The 25,127-nt window shown below is 48.7% G+C and overlaps 1 protein-coding gene across 5 annotated transcripts in view; it reads right to left on the reverse strand.

The window, feature by feature from the left end:
- Nucleotides 1–5: 5 nt before the first annotated feature.
- The window catches only part of LOC124967590 (cocaine esterase-like), a 30,265-nt gene continuing 5,143 nt past the window's right edge, over nt 6–25,127 (reverse strand). For 2 of the 5 annotated variants that reach the window (XM_047530037.1, XM_047530038.1), the window contains 11 exons: nt 24,569–24,773; nt 23,455–23,596; nt 22,619–22,752; nt 22,281–22,539; nt 21,756–21,854; nt 21,331–21,471; nt 21,140–21,220; nt 20,768–20,912; nt 20,249–20,386; nt 19,685–19,757; nt 17,310–19,256 (listed from right to left, as the gene is read on the reverse strand). In XM_047530037.1, the coding sequence (XP_047385993.1) occupies nt 19,070–19,256; nt 19,685–19,757; nt 20,249–20,386; nt 20,768–20,912; nt 21,140–21,220; nt 21,331–21,471; nt 21,756–21,854; nt 22,281–22,539; nt 22,619–22,752; nt 23,455–23,596; nt 24,569–24,570 (1,401 nt within the window). In that variant the 5' untranslated portion in view covers nt 24,571–24,773 and the 3' untranslated portion in view covers nt 17,310–19,069. Of the gene's footprint in view, nt 1,949–2,403; nt 2,477–3,346; nt 3,485–3,889; nt 4,035–4,694; nt 4,776–4,870; nt 5,012–5,267; nt 5,367–5,756; nt 6,016–6,096; nt 6,231–6,842; nt 6,985–7,915; nt 8,121–11,408; nt 11,535–17,308; nt 19,257–19,684; nt 19,758–20,248; nt 20,387–20,767; nt 20,913–21,139; nt 21,221–21,330; nt 21,472–21,755; nt 21,855–22,280; nt 22,540–22,618; nt 22,753–23,454; nt 23,597–24,568; nt 24,774–25,127 lie in introns of those variants that run through there. The other 3 variants (XM_047530033.1, XM_047530035.1, XM_047530036.1) reach the window with 3 other exon arrangements.

Raw genomic sequence — 25,127 nt, forward strand, 5'->3', positions numbered from 1 at the left:
ATAAAAGATGAGAAGATTTTTATTGGAAGGACCAGAAAAGTTAGGGACAAGAATGAGGTGAGAGGGCAAGTCGGTCACGTGGATGCCATGGTAGGTTGTGGATGGTCAGGAGATTGCAGGGGGTTCTGAAAGATTCTGGATGGAGAGGCTCCTCAGGCAGCCAGGGGAATCTTTTCCACTGTGTCTGGAACTCCTGAGCCCCTTGGAGGGCCTCTTCCAGGACACACCCCACAGATAACATCTTCCCAAGTGTGCTATGACCATGTCAATGTGGGGTTCAGAGCGTGCAGATCCAAAGAACAAGAGCCAATGTCAGGAGACAGGACCCAGAGGACCCCACCTGGCTCTACTGGACATGCCAGCTGGCCCAACTTCCAGAAGCCAGTAGAAAATCCCATACTTGCTTCTTGCAAGTCTGGGGTCAGTCACCTCCTTGGAACAGAAATAGATGGTGTGTGGGTAGAATTAAATGTTAATGAGAAATAACATTAATCTCCAGGAGGGCTCAGGGATATGGTTCTGTTTGTAGCTTAGGTGGCTAAGATGTGGGAACTCTAAGTGTTTGGCCTGAAAGTTTGTGTCCTGCAAATTCATACATTGAAAGGTAGTCTCCATGGGCTGGGGTTATAGCTCAGTTGGTAGAGTGCTTGCCTAGCATGCACAAAGCCCTGGATTCAGTGCCCAGCACCACACACACACACACACACACACACACACACACACACACACACAAATTGCCATAAATAATAAAATCAGACTACCCATTGGCCTTGATTTAAAAAGAAAAAAGAGAGCCAGACGGAATGTGATAAATCACTGGGAGGGGAGCCAGTTTAGTAACCGTATAAAAGAGGACAAGAGAGCTTGTTCACTCCTTCTGCCAAGCAAGGATACAGTGAGAAGATACCATCTAGAAATCAAAGCAAGACCTCCCCAGACAACAAATCTACTGACAACTTGATTATGAATTTGTCAGTTTCTAACACAAAGAGCAGGAAATTTCCACTGTTTATGAGCTACCCAGTTTATTGTGTTCATTTGTTTATATTTTGATGGTGGTACAATGATTACACCCAGGGCCTTCCACATGATAGGCAAACACTCTACCACTGAGCTACATCCGAGACCCTTTTTATTTTATTTTGAGCTGGGGTCTCCCCAAGTTGCCCAGTCTGGACTTGCATATGTGAATTCTTCTCCCTCAGCCTCCCAAGTAGCTGGGATTATGGGTATGTGCCACTGTGCCTGGCTAGATTATACTTTTTTTGTTTTACAGCAGCCTGATGGACTAAGACACTGGGGCTTCTGATGTACAGGTTTCTCTTGGTCTCCCTCAGATATGAGAACATGGGGTACTTGCTGAGAGGTTGGCAAGGGTTTGTGAAACTTAGGTCAGCACTGCTTCCTAAAATATCTCTCTCAAAGTGGGAGACTGGAAACTGGGAGGAGAGGAGACAGAGGGTGCAGGGAAGGAGGTGAAGTTCAGTGGAGTACGGAGGAAGTGGGCATCCACTGGGTTTACCCATCCACAGCTTCCTGGGGGATTTGCTGACTGTATCTAACAAGAAGAACCCATGGCAGCTGGGCAATGATCGTCATGAGATGAGTTCTTCATCAGTGTTGGCTGAATGGATGAATGAAGAGTGGATGAATGACTATGTGAATGAGGGGGTCAACCCTGGCTGCTGGGTGGGCATGTGTGGGCAGCACAGGCAGACCCCACATGCACTTAACCCAGCCCTCCCTCCCTGACACAGGGAGCTACAGCTCTGTGTGCATGTCCTTGGCCTCCTTTAGCTCCTGGATCTTCTGAGGAAGGGTCTTGGTCCAGAACTGCAGCCTGTGGGCCTTCAGAGCCCGGCCCACAGTAGGCTGGATGTCCAGTTGCAGGTACTGTTCATCCTGGTCAAACAGCGGCCAGTGGGGTAGGTCCTCTCCATTAGGGTTCCTGTGTACATGCCCTCCCAGCAGGGTGGGGCAAGGGTCACTCTGAGCTCTGTACAACTCAGGCCTGACCCTTCCTACCCACACCATTTGGGACAGGACAGGTTGCCAGGCTGGCAAGGGTATTGAGAATGGAGAGTGGTGTCCTGATGTAGGGAAGCAATGACCTCTCACTAGGTTAGTTTCCCACAGGGCAGGACAATCTGGCCTGTTGTGCCCTTCCCTGTTAGAGGCTGGCTCTCATGGTAGCCCAGCACTATGGCTGAACATCCTGGCCATTGTGAGAAGAGACCAGTGACGAGCACCCACAGAGCACCCTCTTTCAGAGCAGGTCTTCAGGTTGGAGAGAGGGCTAGGATGTGATTAAGGACACACGTGTGCTAATGAGGTCACCTCAGACATAGGGAGCAGGGGAGGCCTAGGCCCCCTGGGGAGGCTGAGGGGTGCAGGTGTCCTCACCCATTTCGAGCAAAGTTGGCCCAGTACTTCATCATCCTCCTGCTCAGCAGCTCCTCCTCCTCAGTGAGCTCAACTGTGGGGAGGAGGAAGACAAGGGTCCAGGTGCTGGTGAAGCCCATCCAGCTGTCCACTCCTTGCCACACTCACCACCCCAGCAGTAGTCTGAATGGATCTGAGGACTGGGTCCTTTCTGTTAGAGTTTGGATCTGAAGTGTCCCTCTTGGCTCATGTGTTGAAGGCTTGGCCCCCAGCAGGTTGCACTGTTGGGAGCTGGTGTCAACACTGTGGATGGGACCTAGTTGAAGAGGTGGGTCACTGGGGGCATGCCTTTAAAGGTATATTTTGTCCCTGGTCCCTGTGTCTATTTCATTCTCTCTCCTCCTGACTGCCATGATGTGAGCAGCTCTGCTCCACTACTAACTCCCTGCCATGATGTCCTGTGTCACCACAGACTCAGAACCAATGGAATCAAGTGACCATGAATTGAAACTGTTGAAATTTTGAGCCAGAATAAAACTTTCCTCCTTGAAGTAGAATATCTCAGTTATTTTGTCAAAGAAAGCTGAATAATACACCTGCCCTATCCCAGTAGCCCTGGGGCACAGCCCCTCCCCTTGTCCAACTTGCCCTTACTCATTCCAGCTCCTTGCTGATTTGACCCTGGGACATCCCAAACCAGAAGGCCCCTTTTTCTTCTCAACCTCTGAAGTCATCTAAGAAACAAAAATGGCATTTAAATACCTTCCTCTGCACACACTCTGGACACCATGGTTGGGGTGGGCAGCTTGAGGGAGCACAGACTGGAGTGGGAAGGGCTCAGATTCTAATCCAGGGACACCTTTCAACTGTGAGATGGTGAACACCTGATCATACCCTCTCTCTGAGACTCAGTGTTCTTGTGTGGACGCCACTGGGACACAGTTCTTGGAGAACAAAGACTCACCTTGGTTGCCCCAGAAAAAGGATCTGAAGAGAAAGAGAATCTCGTCACCATGGTCAGCCTTCACGTGGGGTGGCTTTATGTCCTTAAAGTAGTTGGGCCGATGCTGGAACTCGTAGAAGTAGACAGGGGCATGGGAACCTGGGGAATGGGGGTGATCAGGCAGTGACGGGGTGACCCCTTCACTGGAGTTCTCTTCTGAGTCACCGTTGGTGACAAAATACATAGGTCCACGGCTGGACAGTGGATTGGACAGCCCCAGGGTGGAATTGAGGCCATGGGAAGGCCCTTAAATTGATCATGGCCTTGAACTTTCTAGCTGTGTGGTTTTGAGCCGGTCACTAAGTCAGTTTCCTCAACTATAAAAGAGGGGAGTTGTCTGTCACTTACAGTCTTCCTGAGGTCTTACTGAGATGAGGGCGCTTAGTACTGGCACCAGGGGCCTGATAAAGACATAGTTCAGGACCTGGGCATCACAATCCTCCTGGGACCCAGAGCTCTGAGCTGTCCCCTAGGCTATCAGTAGTCAGGTACAGGTATACTCACGCTGAAAATGTGCTACTTGGAGTGCAGGGATCACAAACATGAAGTCCCCCATCATTTCCTGGAACTGGCCTTGAAGAGTATTGGGGTCCTCATTGTCCCCCATGTACTCCTCCATCAACAGGTCACCAAATTCAGCAGGCAACATCTATCCCAGGGGGATCAGGGAGAGTCCTGTCAGGCAGGTGCTAGGCAAGGGATGTAGTAGCTTGAGGGTGGAGAGAGGGATCTGGGATGGGTCAGGGCATAGGGCAGAGCTGTCAAGCTGTGGGGTGATCCCACCCACAAATGCACAGAGTTCAACCTTTGTTGCTGGGAGTTGCTCTATGGGAAGGATATCCAAGGGTATCCTATCATTTTATTTTTTTATTGTACTAAGGATTGAATACTTTACACTGAACTATAAGGCCAGTCCATTTATTTATTTATTTATTCATTCATTCATTCATTCATTTATTTATTTTTTGGTACCGGGAATGTAATCCCTTACCACCGAGACACATCTCCAACCCTTTATTGGATTTCACTTAGAGACAGGTCTCACTGAGTTGCTTAGTGCCTTAAGTTGCTGAGTCTGTTGTTGAATCCTCCTGCACCAACCTCCCAAGCTACTGGGATTAAGGTGTGTCCCTGGCACCTAGCCCTCCTTTTAATTTTTTTTTTTTTTGACATAGGGTCTCACTAAGTTGCTCAAGGCTGGCATTGAACTTGAGGTCCTCCTGTTTCAGTCTCCTGAGTCACTGGGATTATAGGCACCTTCACCTTGCTCAGTACCTCTGCCTTTTTGGCGGGATCCCAAGAGACTCACCATCTGTGCTGCTGTTCTCTGCAGAACACCCTGCACAGTCTTTCTGTCTATTTCCTTCTGGATGTCAACCGTGCCCATGCTCTGCGGGGTAGGGGAGAGTGTGTGTTATGGTTCAAATAGGCCAGGGACTTTAGGATGTGCTCTCCAGATACTTGGGACTTGGAGCTATGTCTCACCGAGGGAATGACCCAGCCATACTCATCATTGTTTACACCAATGATGCTGGGGACAGGTTGAAAATCAGCAGAAGTCAGAAGTTCCTGGGGGTGCCTGGGCAGGAAGACCCCATCTACCACACCAGCAATGGTCTTGAAGGCCTGAGGAAGCATTCAAAGTCACAAAGCAGAGTCAGGTCCTAGACAATTTTTGATGTTTTCTCAGTGCCTTTCACTCCTGTCTGTCCAGGATACTAATAACTGCCCTAGGAAATCCTACTCCTGGCTTACTATATCCAGGACTCCTTTCCAGGATACCTGGGGATGAAGGTGAAGTAACTGCTCCAGGGAGTTGGAAGGGCACCCAAGTCATTCTGCCCCACATCCTTTGTCAACACCCACGACCATTCAGCCTGACCTTGGTAATAGCCAGCATTTCCTCTTCACTCTTGCCCCGCAGGCAGCTCACCAGAGCCTCTGACTTGACCTGCCTACAGGCAGACAGGTTGGCCACCATCTGCAAAGGGACCAGGCAGGGTCTGGATCATCCCTCCAGGTGGTGAGTGGGGGTGTTTCCCAAGGTCCCAGCCAAGGGCAGGCACCAGCAATATTCAAAAGTTACTATGTGTGGATTGCTGCAGGTGTGAAATTGTTCCACCTTCCCTGAAGCTCAGCTGTCAGTCATAGGAGCCATCAGACCTGCTTACACGGTTCAGGGTGCAGCTTTGCAGAGCATAGAACAAACTCAACCCTGTGAGGTAGAGGTGTTTGGATTCTGACCCTTGAACCCCTCAGCAATCCCATGGCAGTTGCCAAGGGTTCTCAACTGTTGTCCTCAGTGAACAGAAAGTGTAGCAGAGGCTCTGAAAGTGAGAGTCTTCTGGGTTTGGTGGTTGAGGGCACTCACTGTGGAAACCACCTCAGATGAGCTGGTAATGAGGCTGGGAAGCAGGGCCACCCCGCTCTCCATGATGGCACCATGGAAGAGTCCTCGGGACACTGGAGACACCACAAGTGAGGACACACTAGTGCCACCAGCAGACTCGCCAAAAATGGTGACACGATCAGGGTTGCCTCCAAAGTGGGCGATATTCTGCTGGACCCAGCGAAGGGCAGCCACTTGGTCCAGGTAGCCCCAGTTGCCAGTGGCATGCTGGTCTCCAGTGCTGAGAAATAGCAAGCACAGTGATCACTGGACAGTTCTCCTTCTGTTCAGCCCCTGTTGACCATTCCAGTCCCAGACTTACCTGAAGAAACCCAGAACACCCACACGATACTGGATCGTGACCACCACCACATCCTCAAAGGCTGCCAGACTGGAACCATCATACATGGATGCCATGCCTATAACTAGTGCACCACCATGGATCCATACCATAACCTGGGAAATCAAGAGGCATACCACATGGCTCCCACCCAGCCCAAACCTCTCCTGGGCTTCCCTAAAGACTAAACAGAGCTTTGGCTTGTGCAGCTACCCACACAGATAAAAATCCAGCAGACCTGGGTCATGGCTGAGTGACCCAAATTCAGTCATTAATCCTGGTCTCCCATACTTTGAGGTCCACCCTATGTATCAAAGCCTGGATCTATTACTTCTTGAATCTTTTGCAAAGTACAAATAAAAGGGGTGTTTCCTTGGAATTTCCAAGTAACATTAATCAAATTTGTTCTTCAGAAGAGCTCAAAGACAATCTACCACTATCAGTTTTTGTGACTTAGTGTAGTCCTTGCATACCAAAGTGGGTCCCCTGGGAACAACTTAGTTGAATGAGTCCAGTGTGCATCCCATGGTCACAGTCTCTGGCCTCTGGCATAGCCAGGACCCTTTCAGCACCAGCTTGCCCACTGGCATAAGGGGCCTTCTTGGACCTGATAGTAAGAGGCTTCTCACCATTGTCCATACTGTGGTGGTCCCAAGCAGATCTTGTTCTCTCTAAACTTACAGAACAAATGTACTCCCACTCCCAGGCAGTGACAGCCTGACACTCACAGGCAGGTTAGAGCCCTCATGGGCATGGGCAGGTGTGTAGATGCTGAGGAACAGGCAATCCTCCGACATGGGGATGGAAGGTAGGGTCAGATTCAGCAGCTTCAGAGACTGTGTATTCATTGCTTTGGTATCCTGCAGACACCTGGTGATCAACCATGGTAGATAATCAACCAAGTGTCTGAGCAATGGTCAAAAGCAGACTTGGTTTCAGATTTCCTCCAAGATCCCTCTGGGTCCCAGTTCCGCCTGGTGCCCTGCTCACACTTTTTTCCTCTCTAACTTCTCGCCACATTCCAAGCACAGGCTTGGGGGAAGTTGGGATGCAATCCAGACCACCTGGGAGGCTTTAAGGTTGTTGAGCACTTGCATCCCACTCCTCCTGAGCCTGTGAAGTCAGGACTCTTGGGGTCTGTCTGGGAAACACTGGCTGCATGTGTTGACATTTACCACTATCCCTGTAATAGGTGTCCCCACAGGTGTGGTGCTGTGCATTAATGGTAGAGGTGAGTTTCCCATAGAACATAGTGGGATAACCCCCAGCCCAAGTCCAGACTCTCAGGGAAGCACATCCCTCCCACAGAGGCTCTGGCTGTAATCACATGCACATGTTCCTTGGTCACTGGCACCTGGTCCTGGCCCTGGGAGTTGGCACAGTGACTGTAGAAGGTGGGGTCCCCAAGGAGCCACCACTGCTTCCCTCCTCAGGGATCTACAGTATGTACTGATGGAGTCAGGGTGTTCGATAGGTTCTTAGAGCCAATCTGAACCTCTCCCTGACACTTGTCCCCTGGTTGCAGAGAACATTTGGCATAACAGGAGCTGGGACAAATGTAACCTCTGCAACTAATTCCCTCTGGGTGCCAAGGCCTGAGATGGGAGCCTGGGCCAGTTAGCAACTTCCACTCTCTGAGCCTCAGCATGCTCTTTGGAAAAATGCATGTGAGAATCTTCTCAATGCAGAGGGAAAAGTGCCTGGGCAGTTCAGATGATGGAACCACCACAGCCTGGCCAGAGCTCAGAGTACCCATGCCCACCCCAGGTCCTGAGGTTTCCCAAACCCCAGCAGAGCTTACATGGCTGGGTGGGAGGTCCCATCTCTCACACCACTCCAAGGTTCGGGGGGCTCAGGGGTGGCAAAGCGCAGTGGTCCTAGAGGTGGCTTGGCAAAGGGAATTCCCAGGAAGGTGTGGACTCCCACATTGGTGCCCTTCACGTGGACGAGGCTGCCCCGCACCTGCCCGGTGTGGGTGGTCCGGATGGGGCTGACTGAGTCCTGGCCTGTGGGCAGAGAGATGCACTTCAGTTTGATTCTGCCCAGTCAGCTGCTGGCCTACAGTACTGAGGCCTGGTTGGTCCTCCTCAGCTCTGGCTTGTGGAGGACCCTGATCTGCAAACATTCACTTCAGAAACTTTTGCCTGTCCCACTGTGACCCTCCACCACTGCCTCCTGATTCTATTCTGATGACACAGCCAGAATTAGTTTATCCACAGACACAGAGAGCAGACTGCGGGGTGTGTAAGGTGGGGTTAGGTTTACATTGAGGGGAAAGAGGTGGACTTACATTGTGTTTACATTGAGGTATAAGCACAAAACCCCTGAAATGTGTCATCAAGTGGGAGGAATGCATGGTGCAGTAATTATTTTTCATAGTTGGTGTCAAAATCTACCTATTTGCAAATTATGAACCTTATTTGAAACTTGATTTTCAGAAGAGACCCTGTATTAGTCTCATCATGTAATAAATTAGAACACTGAGTAGATATTTAATTATTGTGAAAACTTACAGTGTGTGGAACTGCCTTTATCTATCTTCCTATGTTCAATACCATATCAGTACCTATGTCAATCTTCCTTTTTTTCATAGGAACTGATGAAACATTTAGTCCTGATGTGATGACTGGGGTTTCTTCCAAATGATGGTGCAAACGTCAGGGTGCATTTCACATAGTCTAGGCGGTGCCGGTCCTGATCCTTGTTGAAAGTGCCTGATGGGCAGGCACATTGGTTACCTTTCCTTTCTGACTCAGATAAGGCTCATCCCTCTGCGCCATGCAGCTTTTGGTCAGTCACATCCCAGTCCTACCTGTGTCTCATGGCACAGGGAGTTGTCCTACCCAGAGTGGATCCTAATGCTTCAATATGTGTCAATGCTGTGGTTGAGGCTAGGCTTGGCACCAGAGAGGGCAATCTACCAATGACTTTCTATGATGTGTTGGATGTGTTTTGTTCTCCAGTGCTCTGTGTGCTGGCAGCTATTTGCCCTGTGCCTTTTCTACATTGTGTATTGAAACCATGGAACTTGTTGGAAGTAATTTGTTTCAGATGGGACTTGGGCCTTTGGACTTTTGAGTCCTGCTGAAATGATTCAAGTCTTTTAGGACTGGAGGCATGAAATGAATGCATTTTGTATTTGAAAGAAAGATGTGAACCTTGTGTGGCAGGGGTAGCACGCTCTGGTTTGGATATGGTTTACCAGCCAAGGGTTTATTTTGTGAGTGACTGGTCCCCAAGGATGTGGTAGCTGTCAGAAGGAGAGTTTAATGGTTGGCTTAGGACTGCCCTGTGAAGGGATTAATGCTAGTCTTTCAGAGTGAATTAGATCTCACAGGGTGGATTAATTCCTTTGAGGTGAGTGTGAGTTTTTATAAAAGAGCATGTGTGCCTCTTCCCTGTCTACTGCTTCCTCTCTCACCATGTGATCTCTCTCCCACCAGGTCCTTCTGTGTCATGCCATTGCCATGTTGTGACATAGCTGGAAGGCCAAGCAGAGAAGGGCACCTGATCAGACATTTTCAGACTTTATTACTGTGAGTTAAATAAATCTTTTTCTTTTATGCATCATACAGGGTCAGGTCAGTTGTATTGTTTTAGCACCCAAAATTGAACTAAGCCGTGCTCCAAGTCAAAAGGCACGCTCTTTGTGACAGGTGTGGTGGCGCATGTCTGTAATCCCAGTGGCTCAGGAGGCTGAGGCAGGAGGATTCCAAGTTTGAAACCAGCCTCAGCAAATTCACAAGACCCTAAGCACCTTAGGGAGATCCTGTCTCAACATACAATAAAAAGGGCTGGGGAGGTGGCTCCGTGGTCAAGCAACCCTAGGTTCAATCTAGTATGATAAAATGAGGGAGTAGGGCAGTTGCTCCTCTTCCCGGGAACACGCTACCTACACATAATTCCTTGCTGGGCAAAATCTCTCTTCCTGGAATATACTGCAGACAGCAATCACAGATGGCTTAGATTTGTGTTGTGACAACAATGGACAAAGTCTGCAAAAATGTCCCTGATTAGAGACTTGTTAGATCAACGGTATATTATCCTTTTCCACTAAAAGGTAGAGGAAGATGTATCATATAAGACTGTGAGGTGACTCCTTTGATCGGAAGTGAGAAGGCATGGTACCAAAAAGTGGGTGAGTTTGTGATTATTTAGGTAGAAACCAAGCATGAGGAAAAAAAAAATGTACGTATCATACACGCACACAGAGACAGACAGATACACACAGAAACACACACACCATAAAGTCGTGGGCACTGTGTGTAAGACCCTGAGGCCTTGATGGTTCCTGTGAAGGAGCCAGAACTGGGTGGGGCAGAAGACGGCGGAACCCAAATCTATGCTCTCTTATGAGTTGTTAATGATTATTTCTGAATGGGTAATGCCAAAACAATATTTAAAATGGCAGCCATGGGTGAGGTTGGGCAGCTCTTCTTGTCTGGAAATCCTAGTGACTTTTGAGAGGAGCCCGGTCAACAGCAGGGAAGAGAGGAACACACTCTGGGGGTGTGCCATGGGGAGAGGGGAGTGGGGACTCCTTCAGGGCAGATTGGGGGAACGTAGCACCAGATAAGGTCGGTGCCACAGTAGCCTCTCGACCCTTAGGTGAGAGGATCAAGGTCCAAGGACAGCCCAGGCCTCCTGCCAACCTTGCCTAACTTCTGATTAGGGCCTGGATGCTGCCTGTAGGCTCAGAACCCCATTACCTTTGCCCTAATGGTCAACCCATGCTCTTGCTTCAGGTCAGGCGAGTAAGGTGAGAGGAACCCAGTGACAACTCAGATCCCCTTTAGGGTACAGTGCTTGTGGCCTTCTGTATTTCCCCGAAGACAAAAAACCTTGCCTGAAGCCCCTTTGAGAGGGCCGGGCCACCCCTCTGGTCAAGGCATGACCTAGGGCCAATGGCAGCACTTAGGTATGATCAAGTTGCTGGGTCTTCTCCCCATTGGCAGCTCAAGCTCCAGCACAGCACAGACTCGAGGTCCTGAGTTCCCCATCCAGAGACAGCCAAGTTGGCCTTGCTCTTCTGGGTTCCTCAGAATCCCTTCAAGGTCTGCCCTCTCCTTGGTGTTGGTGTTCTCTGGTAGTCTGACCATCTCTGCCCTTCAGGGAGGCCACCAGGGGCCTTTGGGGGAGCCCGGGGTGGTCTCATTTTCTCCACTGTCCTCTGTTATTTCCCCCATCCCCCGGCTCCCTGGCCCCTTCCCTCCTGCAGCCTCAGTCTCTGCTCCACACCCTATGGCTGATGGGATCCCAGATTCTGACCCCCCAAATCATGATGGGAGCCTCACCGTGGCCTTGGAGGAGGAGTAGCAGGAGCCCACAGGCCGTGATGCCCAGCCGCTCATGAGGTCTGTGCAGCCACATGGTCAGCTCCCAGGGCTGTTTCTGCCCTGCTGCAATTGATCTGCTACAGAGGTCACTGCAGAGTAGGGCCTGGGCCCAGGTGGAGTTTGGACCCTGCAGGGTTGAGGCGGGGCAATGAGTGGCGCCTTGCAAGGTGGGCACTGTGGGAGAGCTACTCTGAACCTGCAGGGGTCACAGGGCCAGTGCACAGTGGGCAAGGCTGGGTTGAGCTCCTCTGTCAGCTCCCAAGTTGCTGCACAGTCACTTGCAGCTGCTCTGAGGTCCCAGGAACCCACTCCTCACTCCTGGAGTCACTAATTCACTTGCTCTTTTAGTCAAAATGTTTTTTCACTACTGTGACCAAAAGACCGCACAGGAACAACATAGAGAGGCAAAGTGTATTTGGGGGCTCATGGTTTCAGAGATGTCAGAGCCAGAAAGCTGGCTCCGTTCCTTGGGGCTCGGTGAAGATTAACATCATCGCAGAAGTGTGTAGTGGAGGAGAGCAGCTCAAGACATCATACCAATCATACCAGGAAACAGAGAGAGAGAGAGAGAGAGAGAGAGAGAGAGAGAGAGAGAGAGAGAGAGAGAGAGTGTTTCCCTCAACACAGACAAAATATACACCCCAAAGGCACACCCCAATGATTCACCTTCTCCAGCTTCACCCTACCTGGCTACAGTTACCATCAGGGGATTAATTCAATGATTCAGTTAAGGCTCTCAGAACCCAATCATTTCACCTCTAAACTTTCTTGTATTGTCTGACACATGAGCTTTTGGGGGACTCCTCCTATCTAAACCATAACACTGACACGTGAGGGTGTTGGGGTGGATAGGAGGGAGCAGAGAGGTGTAATCAGAGGAGCCAGAAGGGCTCCTCTGACGGGGTGCAGGATGAAGATTCCCACAGGTGGAGAAATGAAGACCTTGAACGGGACTGCTTGAGGGAGTTGGGAAGTGTGATTGTGCCCTTGCTACTGAAAAGTCCTTCTTGCTCCCAGGGTTCAGAGAGTACTGAGTTCCCTTCAATGTTCTTATAGTCCTGGTCTGAGGGTCTGTGTAGACCTGTCCCTTTTCGGTCCTTGCTGTCCTATTGAAACACAGTGGAGACTTCGACTAGGACACTTCTTAAGAACCCACCCCCACCTACTTGCTCTTCTCCTAACCTGTGGCTTCCCTGAGGACAGCTCCCTCTGAGATTGAGTTTGTAGTCATTTATGCACTTGAGAAACATTTGGAGAACTTTCTGGTTCCTGCACTGAGGATCTTGTAGGGATCTCTTGGACCTATGGTCCCGCTGGGGAGACAGGCCCATACCCAGGAGTTTTCAAAACTTCTCCAATCCTGCAAGGATATTGCAAATACAGCAGGACATGGGAACACCTGCTCTGCCTGACTTCCTGGAGGAAAGAATGTGGGGCTCCACCTCAGATGGCCTTCAGTGCCCACTGACAACAGGATGTAGCTTCTTCATTGTAGCCCCCAATGGGCTTGGGTTCTTACAGCCCAGGGTGGCAAGTGTCCTTTATTGGTGTCTTTCTAGGAGTGATAATATTCCCAGTTGGCTGAGTCCAGGGCTTCTCCATACTTCTACCTAAACAGCAAGGTGTGTTGTTGATTCAAAGTTTTCCATTCAATGCACTGTGATCCAAGCCACTGTCCCAGCTCCCGTCCAGGCATATGGTCTGTCTGTCTTTACTCCTCTGACCCAATTCATAGCTGGGGCTATGGAGGTTGAGAGAGTCCCATCTTCTCCCACTTCATAGTCATGTTATTAGCTCCTTTATGTCAACTGGACAACACAGTGCTCCTTCCTAACCTTGAGATTGCTGTCCACCATTTGATGAATGTCCCAAAGTAACAGTAATAAAGTAATGAAGTAATGTGGAATGCAGAAGAGTCTTCAGAGCATTTTGGCATGTGTGGGGTGGGATGGGCATGGAAAACTTACTTATGCATAATGATCTAGAGAGAGAGAGACCGAGAGAGAAAGAGAGAGAGAGAGAGAGAGAGAGAGAGAGAGAGAGAGAAATAGACACATAGACACGTAGACACATAGACACAGAGAGGAAGATGGAAGCAGAAGGCAAAAATCCAGGAAAATACCTGCAAAGACAAATCACCATTATACACCCATTCAATCTAATCCTATTTAAGACCCATAAAAGTAGGTTTTGGTGGGAATATGGAACATCTGTGTTTTAGTCAGTTATTTCGCTGCTGCAACTAAATGATCTGACCAGTACAATTAAGAGCAGGAAGATTTATTTGAGGGCTCATGGTTTCAGAGGTCTTAGTCCATAGAAGGTTGGCTCCATTCCTTGGGGCTCGAGGTAGGCAGAACATCATGGCGAAAGAGTGTGGCAAAGGGAAGCAGCTCACATCAAGAGGAAGGAGAGAGAGGGAGTCTCCACTCTTCTGATGCAAAACATATAACCCCAAAGCCACGCCCCATTCCCACCTCCTCCAGTCACACCCTTCCACTTCAATTAATCCCATCAGGGGTAATTTCACTGACTGGGTTAAGACATTTATAAGCCAATCATTTCCCCTCTGCACCTTCCTGCATTATCTCACATGTGAGTTTTTGGGGGACACTTCACATACAAACCACAGCAATTTGTCACCTGCATAATTGGTTGATGGGATGAAAAATGATATAGTTATTTTCAAAGATAGTTAGGCATTTTCCTTAAAAGTACAACATAGAGCTGGGAGCAGTGGAGCATGCCTATAATCCCAGTGACATGGGAGGCAGAGACAGGAGAATTGCAAGTTTGAGGCCAGTCTTAGAAACTTAGTAAGGCCCTCAGCAATTTAGGGAGAACCTGTCTCAAAATAAAAAAATAAATGAGCACTAAAAGGATGGTGAATATAGTCAGTGTTGAAACACCCCTGGGTGAAATCCTCAGTAGTGCACCAAAAAAAAAAAAAAAAAAAAAAGTTCCACAAGTTCCACACTCTCTCTCTTCTATGGTCCAAATGATTCTACTCTCAGGACTTCACTGAAAATAAGTGAAAGCATGTGTCCACAGGTGACTTCTGAAAATATCCACACAAGTTTTATTTAAAGTAGCCAAAACCATGGGGCTGGGCTTGTGTCTCAGTGGTAGAGTACTCACCTAGCATGCATGAGGCCCTGGGTTTAATTCTCAGCACCACATAAATATAAATCAAGGTTAAAAAAAATAGCCAAAGCCAGGTGTAGTGGTGCACTCTTTGCAGCTCAGGTACTCAGGAGTTTGAGGGAGGAAGATTGGAAGTTGGAGGCCAGACTGATCAAGTTAGTGAGATCCAACTCAAAATAAAAAGTAAAAAGGGAATGGGGTGTAGCTCAATTTTAGAGTGCCCATGGGCACTTTTTTTCTAACAAGAAAAAAAGGAGGAAGAGGAGAAGGACAAATGGAAGTCTCTCGGATGTGCATCAACTGGTAAATGGATAAAGTGTGGCAGATGTGTACATGTAAGGCCACTCCCCAATAAAAGGAAAGAACTGTCACTTGAATTTCAAAATCATTATACAAATGACACAGTCAGTCACAAATGATCCTTTGCTAGGATATTCTAGAAAGGCAATCTACAGCACCAGAAAGCAATCAGGCAGTTGCCAGGGAGCTGAGGTCACAATGATGATGGAATATAAATGGGCACAGGGAACATTTTGGCACTTAAGAAGCATTCCAAACCTGAAGTGGTGCTGGTTACATGTCTCCTACATTTACTCAAATTTACCAAACTTTGCAACTAAAATGGGTGAATTGAATTCATGGAAATTATCCACAAGAAAGCTCGTGCAAAAAACTACTGAACCTACTGAAAGTTTGAAAACTACTCTGGGGACCCAGTTTGGGAAGGGACCTGTGCATGATCAGAACTGAAAATCATACAGGGACATGTTTACAGCAGGAGCACAACAAATGTTTTCAGGATGCAGTGGAAGTAGTATGCACCAGTCCGCACACACCAAGCACTGAAAAGAGACTAAAGAGCCAGTCAGCCCAGGCTTACTGTGATCCTAGCCTGCCACCTGGTGTCCAGGATGGGCAACATGGCAAGCTTCGTGTTCCACCCTGAAAGCCATGGTGCTCTGTGGTTGGGTTGAAATGCACTGAAAGAAGAGGGGACTTTCTCTGCTGGGAAAACTGGTCCCCCATGGAGGCAAGTTGGGGAGAAGTAGGGCATCGGGGAAGTCTCAAGGTCCATGGAGTGAGGGACACAGCCTTTCCATGTTCCTTTGGAGGAACAAAGGTGCATATTGAGCATAACTTGGCACCTTTGATTACTGAGGTAAAAGATGTGAGAATTTTTTTCTCTCTTTTTTAAAACTTTAATTATTTATTTTCATTAACTTTTTTTGACAGTGATAAATTTTTTAACATTCTTTTAATACATGTTTATAGGCTAATGTCTGTCTCACAATCTACCGTTCTTCCCCTCCCCACCCACCCAACCCACCTGTCCCTTCACTCCCCTCTGTACAATCCAAATTTCCTTCATTCTCCCCGCCCCCATGGGTCAGCATCTGCTTATTAGAGAAAACATTTAGCCTTTAGTTTCTTGGGATTGACTTATTTCACATAGGGTGATATTCTCCAGTTCCATTCATTTACTTGCAAATATCATAATTTCTTCTTTAAGGCTAATATTCCATTGTGTATATATACCAAATTTTCTTTATCCATTTATCTGTTGAAGGGCATCTAGGTTGGTTCCAAAGTTTTGCTATTGTGAATTGAGCTGCTATAAACATTGATGTGGCTGCATCACTGTAGTATGCTGACTTTAAGTGCTTGAGTATAAACCAAGGAGTTGGATAGCTGGGTCAAATGGTGGTTCCATTCCAAGTTTCCTGAGGAATCTCCATACTGCTTTCCAAAGTGGTTTCACTAATCTGTAGTACCACCAACAATGTATGAGTGTACTTTTTCCCCCTCATCCTCACCAACAATTATTATTGCTTGTATTCTTGATGACTGCCATTCTGACTGGAGTGACATGAAATCTTAAAGCAGTTTTGATTTGCATTTCTCTAATTGCAAGAGATGATGAACATTTTTTCACATATTTGTTGATTGATTGCATTTTTTCTGTGAAGTGTCTCTTCAGTTCCTTAGCCCATTTATTGATTGGGTCATTTGTTTTTTTGGTGTTAGGTTTTTGAGTTCTTTATGTGTCTTGGAGATTAGTATTCTATCTGAGGTGCGTGTGGTAAAGATTTTTTCCCATTCTGTAGTCTCTCTCTTCAAATTATTGATTGTTTCCTTTGCTAAGAAGAAGCTTTTTAGTTTGAATCCATCCCATTTATTGATGCTTAATTTTACTTCTTGTGCTTAGGAGTCTTGTTAAGGAAGTCAGGTCCTAAGCCCACATGATGAAAACTTAGGTCTACTTTTTCTTCTTTTAGGCTCAGGGTCTCTGTTTTAGTGCCTAAGTCTTTGATCTACTTTGAGTTGATTTTTGTGTAGGGTGAGAGATAGAGGTTTAATTTCATTTGGTTATATATGTATTTCCAGTATTCCCAGCACCATTTGTTGAATAGGCTATCATTTCTTCAATGTATATTTTTGGCACCTTTGTCTAGTATGAGATAAGTGTATATACATGTGGGCTTGTCTCCATGTCTTCTATTTTATACCATTGGTCTACATGTCTATTTTGGTGGCAATACCATGCCATTTCGTTACTATTGCTCTGTATTATAGTTTAAGTTCTGGTATTGTGATGCCTCCTGCTTCACTCTTCTTGCTAAGGATTGCTTTGGTTATTCTGGGTCTCTTATTTTTCCAAACGAATTTCATGACTGCTTTTTTATATTTCTATGAAGAATGCCATTGGGAGATGAGAGGATTTTTATTGGAGGGGCCAGAAAGGTTAGGGACAAGAATGAGGTGAGAGGGCAAGTCAGTCACATGGATGCCATAGTGAGTGGGGGATGGTCAGGAGGCTGCAGGGGGATTCTGAAAGATTCTGGATGGAGAGGCTCCTCAGGGAGCCAGGGGACAAGAATCTCTTCTGCTATGTGTCTGGACCTCCTGAGCCCCAGGGCCTCTTCCAGGACACACCCCACAGATAACATCTTCCCAAGTGTGTTATGACCATGTCAGTGTGGGACTCAGAGCGTGCAGAGCCAGAGAACAAGAGCCAATGTCAGGAGACAGGACCCAGAGGACCCCACCTGGCTCTCCTGGACATGCCAGCTGGCCCAACTTCCAGAAGCCAGTAGAAAATCCCAATCCTGCTTCTTGCAAGTATGGGGACAGTCACCTCCTTGGGACAGAAATAGATAGTGTGTGGGTAGAATTAAATGTTAATGAGAGATAACATTTAATCTCCAGGAGGGCTCAGGGACTCAGGGAACTCAGAAACTTTGATTCTGTTTGTAGCCTAGGTGGCTAAGATGTGGGAACTCTTAAGTGTTTGGCCTGAAAGTTTGTGTCCTGCAAATTCATAAATTGAAAGGTAGTCTCCATGGGCTGGGGTTATAGCTCAGTTGGTAGAGTGCTTGCCTAGCATGCACAAAGCCTGGGTTCAATCCCCAACGCCACACACACACACACACACACACACACACACACACACACACAGACACACACGCACACACACACAAATTGCAATAACTAATAACATCAGTCTACTCATTGGATTTTGATTTAAAAAGAAAGAAAGAAATCCAATCTGAAAGTGATAAATATTGGGAAGGGAGGGGGTTTTGTAACTGTATAAAATAGGCCCCAGAGAGCTTGTTTGCCCCTTCTACCAAGCGAGGATACAGTGACAAAGTGCCATCTAGAAACCAAAGCGAGACCTTCCTAGACAACGAATCTACAACACCTTGATTCTGGACTTGTCAGCTTCCAACAGAGACAGCAATATATTTCCATTGTTTATGAGCTACCCAATTTATTGTGTTTATTTGTTTATATTTTGGTTGTGGTTCAGTGATTGAACCTAGGACCTAGTACATGCTTGACAAGTACTCTACCACTGAGCTACTCTCCCAGAACTTGTTATTTTATGTTGAGATGGGGTCTCCCCAAGTTGCCCGTCTGGACTGAATATGTAATCCTACTCCCTTAGCCTCCTGAGTAGCTTGGATTATGGGTATGCTCCACTGTGCCTGGCTAGATTATTGCATTTTTGTTACAGCAGCCTGATGGACTAAGACACTGGGGCTTCTGATGTACAGGTTTTCTCTTGGTCTCCCTCAGATGTGAGAACACGGTATTTGCTGAGAGGTGGGCAAGGGTTTGTGAAACCTAGGTCAGCACCACTTCCTAAAATATCTCTCTCAACATGGCAGGGTGTGGGAACTGGGAGGAAGGAAAGAAGGAGCTGCAGGGAAGGAGAGGGGAGGACGGGAGAAAGTGACTCAGGCACAGTGGGGTGTGGAGGAAGGTGGGCATCCACTGGGCTTACCCATCCACAGCCTCCTTGGGATTTACTGAGTGTGTCTAATAAGAGAGAATCCATAGCTGAATGGATGGATGGATGAATGGCTACATGAAAGAGGGGGTCAACCCTGGCTCCTGGGTGGGCATGTGTGGGCAGCACAGGCAGGCCCCACCTGCACTTAACTCAGCCCTCCCTTCCCTGACACAGGGAGCTACAGCTCTGTGTGCATGTTCTTGGCCTCCTTTAGCTCCTGAATCTTCTGAGGAAGGGTCTTGGTCCAGAACTGCAGCCTGTGGGCCTTCAGAGCCCGGCCCACAGTAGGCTGGATGTCCAGTTGCAGGTACTGCTCATCCTGGTCAAACAGCGGCCAGTGGGGTAGGTCCTCTCCATTAGGGTTCCTGTGTACATGCCCTCCCAGCAGGGTGGGGCAAGGGTCACTCTGAGCTCTGTACAACTCAGGCCTGACCCTTCCTACCCACACCATTTGGGACAGGACAGGTTGTCAGGCTGGCAAGGGTATTGAGAATGGGGAGTGGTGTCCTGATGTAGGGAAGCAATGACCTCTCACTAGGTTAGTTTCCCACAGGGCAGGACAACCTGGCCTGTTGTGCCCTTCCCTGTCAGAGGCTGGCTTTCATGGTAGCCCAGCACTATGGCTGAATATCCTGGCCTTGTGAGACGAGACCTGTGATGAGCACTCACAGAGCACTCCCTTTCAGAGCGGATGTGATTAAGGACACATGTGTGCTAATGAGGTCACCTCAGTCATAGGGAGCAGGGGAGGCCTAGGCCCCCTGGGGAGGCTGAGGGGTGCAGGTGTCCTCACCCATTTCGAGCAAAGTTGGCCCAGTACTTCATCATCCTCCTGCTCAGCAGCTCCTCCTCCTCAGTGAGCTCAACTGTGGGGAAGAGGAAGACAAGGGTCCAGGTGCTGGTGAAACCCATCCAGCTGCCCACTCCTTGCCACACTCACCACCCAACTGTAACCTGTCCCTGTGCCCAAGACCTGAGTCCCTGCCCTCCCCCAACAGTCCTGGAGCCAGGCCCTCTGCTTGCTTACTCCTCCCAGTCTTTAACTGAATCCACCTTTGGCTCATCCTTGGCCCAGAAGTTTCCTTCTTCTTTTGGACACTGTGAAGTCATTTAAGAAATGATTATGCCTTTAACCAACCCCTTCTTCTCCTATGCTAGACACCATGGTTGGGGTAGGAACAGGTGGAAGGGAAAAAAATTGGAGTGGGAAAGATCTACCCCTGGTATGATCTGTTGAGTTGTGAGATGATAGACACTGGATCCCATCTTCTCTCTAAGCCAGTTTCTCATTGTACAACGAGAGCAATCACCACTCCTGTACCGAATAGAATGCTCCTGTGGAGCAAGGAGGACTCACTTCTGATGCTTCCAAAGTAGGATCCAAAGACAAAGACGATCTCGTCACCATGGTCAGCCTTCACATGGGGTGGCTTGATGTCCTTGAAGAAGCTGGGCCGATGCTGGAACTCATAGAAGTAGACAGGGGCATGGGAACCTGGGGGTGGACAGGATGCATCACCTTGATGACAAGATTCCTAGGTCCAAAGCTGGCTTGAATCTTAACAGTGGCTTGGAAGCCCAGAATGGCTCAGGAACAGTTAGAAGGTTCTTAGATAAATCATACCTTGAACTTCCTGGCTGTATGGTCATGGGCCAGTACTTCAGTGCCACTAACTTAGTTCCCTCCTCTGTAAAATGAGTGTGATGTCTATCTCTTACACTAGCCATAAGGATTTACTGAGATGAGGGCCTTTCGGTGCCTGGGACCACGTTCAGGATAAAGACACGTATCAGGACCTGACACCAGACCTCACCTGGGACCCATAGCTCTGAGCTGTCTCCTAAGAAGCCAGGAATCAGGTACGGATAAACTCACTCTGATAATGTGCTACTTGGAGTGCAGGGATCACAAACATGAAGTCCCCCATCAACTCCTGGAACTGGGGTCGGAGGGTGTGGGGGTCCTTGTTGTCTCCCATGTACTCCTCCATCAACAGGTCACCACATTCGGCAGGCAACATCTATCCAGGGAATCAGGGGAGAGTCATGTTAAGCAATCTCTGGGGCAGGGAGGCAGCAGCTTGAGGGTGGTGGGTGGGGTCTGGGATGGGTCAGGGAATAGGGCAAAGCTGTCAAGCTTTGTGGTGACCCACCCACAAATGCCATGATCTTTGTTCCTGGGGAACACTGAAAAAGAAGAGTGTCTGGGGTTGCAAACTTGCTTGGTGCAGGACCCCAGGAGTCTCACCATCTGTGCTGATATTCTCTGCAGAACAGCTCGCATGGTCTCTCTGTCTATTTCTTTCTGGGTTTCAGGGGTGCCCAAGAGCTGTGTGGTGAAGGGATAGTCTAGAGTTGAGGGCAGCATGGACTAGGAGCTATGAAGCCTTGAGCTCCTCCCACGGGACACATTTCTGGGAGTTTGGAGAGGGACCTTACCTTGGGGATGACCCAGCCATACTCATCATTGTTGACACCAATGATGCTCGGAACAGGTTGAAAATCAGCAGAGGCCAGAAGTTCCTGGGGGTGCCTGGGTAGGAAGGCCCCATCCACCATACCAGGAATGACCTTGAAGGCCTATGGGGGCATGGAAGATCCATGATCAAGGGAAGGATAGTCTCTTTTCTAATGACACCTGAGTTACCTCCAACCCATCCTAACTCATCCCATGATGCTCACACCAACCTTCAGAAATTCTACACCTGGTTTAGCATGTTTTTGTCTCAATTTCCCATCCAGGGTTTTGAGGATATGAGGATACCAAGCCTTGGAAATGAGATAACTTGTCCACAGTGGAAAGGATTGTATTTCCCTCATACTATAACCCCTCTGTCTCCTCACCAATGTCCATTCAGCCTGACCTTGGTAATAGCCAGCATTTCCTCTTCGCTCTTGCCCCGCAGGCAGCTCACCAGGGCCTCTGACTCTACCTGCCCACAGGCAGACAGGTTGGCCACCATCTGTAAAGGGACCAGGCAGGGGCTGGATCTTCCCTATAGGCAGGGAGTGGGGGTGTTTCCTAAGGTCCCAGCTGGGTGTAGGTGACCTCTAATTCTCAAAGAGTACCGTGTGTGGATTGCTGCAGGTATGAAATTGTTCCACCTTTCCTGAACTCAGGTGTCAGCCCGAGGAGCCATCACACCTGCTTAGACGGTTTTGCCTAGAATGAGGCCCCCAGGGTACAGCTTTGCAGACCACAGGCAAACTCAACTACTGTGAAGTAGAGTTGTGTGGATTCTGACCCTCAAACTCCTCAGAAACCCTGGGAAGGGGGTCAGTTCCGGAGATACCTCCATAGTCTTTGCTCCTGTGGAACAGAGTAGCAGAGGCTCTGAAGTTGAGGAGTGAGGCAGTAGATCTGGCCTTGGGTAGTTAAGAATACTCACTGAGGAGACAACTTTAGATGAACTGGTGATGAGGTCAGGCAGCAGGGCCACCCCACTCTCCATGATGGCACCATGGAAGAGTCCTTGGGACATTGGAGACACTACATGTGAGGACACACTAGTGCCACCTGCAGACTCGCCAAAAATGGTGACACGATCAGGGTTTCCTCCAAAGTAGGCGATATTCTGTTGGACCCAGCGAAGGGCAGCCACTTGGTCCAGATAGCCCCAGTTGCCAGTGGCATGCTGGTCTCCAGTGCTGAAAAGTGGCAGGGATAGTGATCACTGAACTATCATCTGTCTGCTCTGCTCCCACGGACCATCCCAGCCTGACTTACCTGAAGAAGCCCAGAACACCCAGACGATACTGGATAGTGACTACTACTACATTTTCAATGGCCGCCAAAATAGAACCATCATACAAGGAAGCCATGCCCACCACCAAGGCACCACCATGGATCCATACCATCACCTGGGAAATCAAGAGATATATGCTGTGGTTCCCACCCCACCCAAACCCCTCCTGGCTGACTCCTAGTCAGCTACACTTTGGCTTGTGCAGCTACCCACACAGAACCTCAAGACCTGGGGTCCTGGTGAGGGACGTAAGTTCAATTTGGAAGATCAGGCCTCCCATATTTTGGGGTGTACCCATGAATCTGAACCAGGACCAATTACTCTCAGAACTGCTCTGAAGTGAAAGAAAAGTGAGGCTTCCCTGATTATCCCACTTGAACATTAAAGTGTCATCTAATCACTGACCCAAAAGATAATCCATGGTCAGGGAATTTAGTGACCTCAAACTGCAGCTTTTGGGCACCTGAATGGATCTCCTGGGTATAAGCTGGTAAGCTGATCAATGGGTCAGAGCCTTTAACCTCTGAGAGCATCCAGGGCCCTTTGACTTCATGCCTAGGTCAGCTACCTACCTGCATAAGAGGACTTCGTAGACCTGATAATAAGAGGCTTTTCACCACAGTTCACACCACAGTGGTGCCCAGCTGAACTTGTTTCTTCCAGTGTTGTTATTGTTATGTAGTACTTGCAGTCAATCCCAGGGCCTCACAGCACTGTGCTATCTCTCTACTCCTGAACCATGTCCCAAACCCCCTTCTAACCTTCTTCCAAAAGAAATGTCCTCCCACCCTCCAACTGACCATGGATAAACACTCACAGGCAGGTTAGAGCCCTCACGGGCATGGGTAGGCGAGTAGATGTTGAGGTACAGGCAGTCCTCTGACATGGGGATAGGAGGCAAGTTTATACTCCCTAGGTTCAGAGCCTCTGTATTCATTATATCTGCATTTTGCAGGCACCTAGTGATAATGGAATTAAGTTATTCCAGGGGATGTGCATGGTCAATTCAGACTTCAGGTCCTGATTTGATCCCTGCTTTAACTGATGCCTTACTTCACATGATCCTTCTTTCAAGACATTCCTCACTGAGTTTCAGGTCACAAGCCTTAGGGAAGCTGAGATGGAGCCCACACCTCCAGGGAGGCCTCAAGTTTGTTGAACACTTGCATCCCACTCCTCCTGAGCCTGGGAAGTCATGACTCTAAGAGCCTGTCTGGGAAACACTGGCTGCATGCGTTGACATTCATCACTTTCCCTGTCCCCATTCAGGCCTAGAACAACATAGGTGTCCCCACATAGGTGGTGCCTGAATGGATGGAGGTTAGGGTAATCCCACAGCCCAAGTCAAGACTCCTAGGAAACCTTATTCCTCCCACAGAGTCTCCAGCTATAATCACATGCACCTGCTCCTTGGCCCTGTGGGTTGGCACAGTGGCTATGGAGGGTGGGGTCCCCAAGTAGTGACCACTGTTGCCGTCTTCAGGGATCTGCAGTATCTACTGCTGAAGTCAGGTCTTTTACAGGTTCTTAGAGTCAACCTGACCCCCTCTCAGACATGCCTCCCCTAATAGTAGAGAACAATTGGTATAACCCAAATCTAGGGACCTGTGTCTCTGCTCTTCAGCACCTGGAGTTAATGTCTTTTGGGTTCTAAGCCCTGAGACTGGGGCCTGGCAAAGTTACTCCTGCATTGGAAAAATAAATGTAGGAATTGTCCCAATGCTGAGGGCTATGTTTTTATATATTTGTTTATTTAGGGGCTGGGGCTCAAACCCAGGACATCAGGGGTGCTAAGCAAACACACTACAGCTGACCTACAGCCCCAGCCCTTGCAGAGTGTAGTTTGGATGAAAGTAGAAGCCTGGCCCAGAGCTCAGAGTACCCACTCCCACCCCAGGCCCTGAGGTTTCCCGGACCCCAGCAGAGCTCACATGGCTGGGTGGGAGGTCCCATCCCTCACACCACTCCAAGGTTCAGGGGGCTCAGGGGCGGCAAAGCGCAGTGGTCCTAGAGGTGGCTTGGCAAAGGGAATTCCCAGGAAGGTGTGGACTCCCACATCAGTGCCCTTCACGTGGACGAGGCTGCCCCGCACCTGCCCGGTGTGGATGGTCCGGATGGGGCTGACTGAGTCCTGGCCTGTGGACAGAGAGATGCACTTCAGGTTGGTTCTGCCCAGTCAGCTGCTGGCCTACAGTGCTGAGGCCTGTTTGGTCCTCCTCAGCTCTGGCTTGTGGAGGACCCTGATCTGCAAACATTCACTTCAGAAACTTTTGCCTATCCATTGTCCCTATCTCCACCACTACTTTCACTGGACATGGGCACAGCCTATCCCTCTAGGCTCAGCAGTTCCCTGTGACTTGCAACCATCTTTCAGCCCTAGCAACTTCCAAAAAAATGTGTTTTGGGTTGATGGGGCAAGAGTTTCCTTTGCATTAACTGTGCCAGATCATATCAGGCACTCGGAGGACTGTGGGAATTAAACTAAAGTTT

Source organism: Sciurus carolinensis, chromosome 16 (genome assembly GCF_902686445.1).
Source record: "Sciurus carolinensis chromosome 16, mSciCar1.2, whole genome shotgun sequence".
Classification (NCBI taxonomy): Eukaryota; Metazoa; Chordata; class Mammalia; order Rodentia; family Sciuridae; genus Sciurus; species Sciurus carolinensis.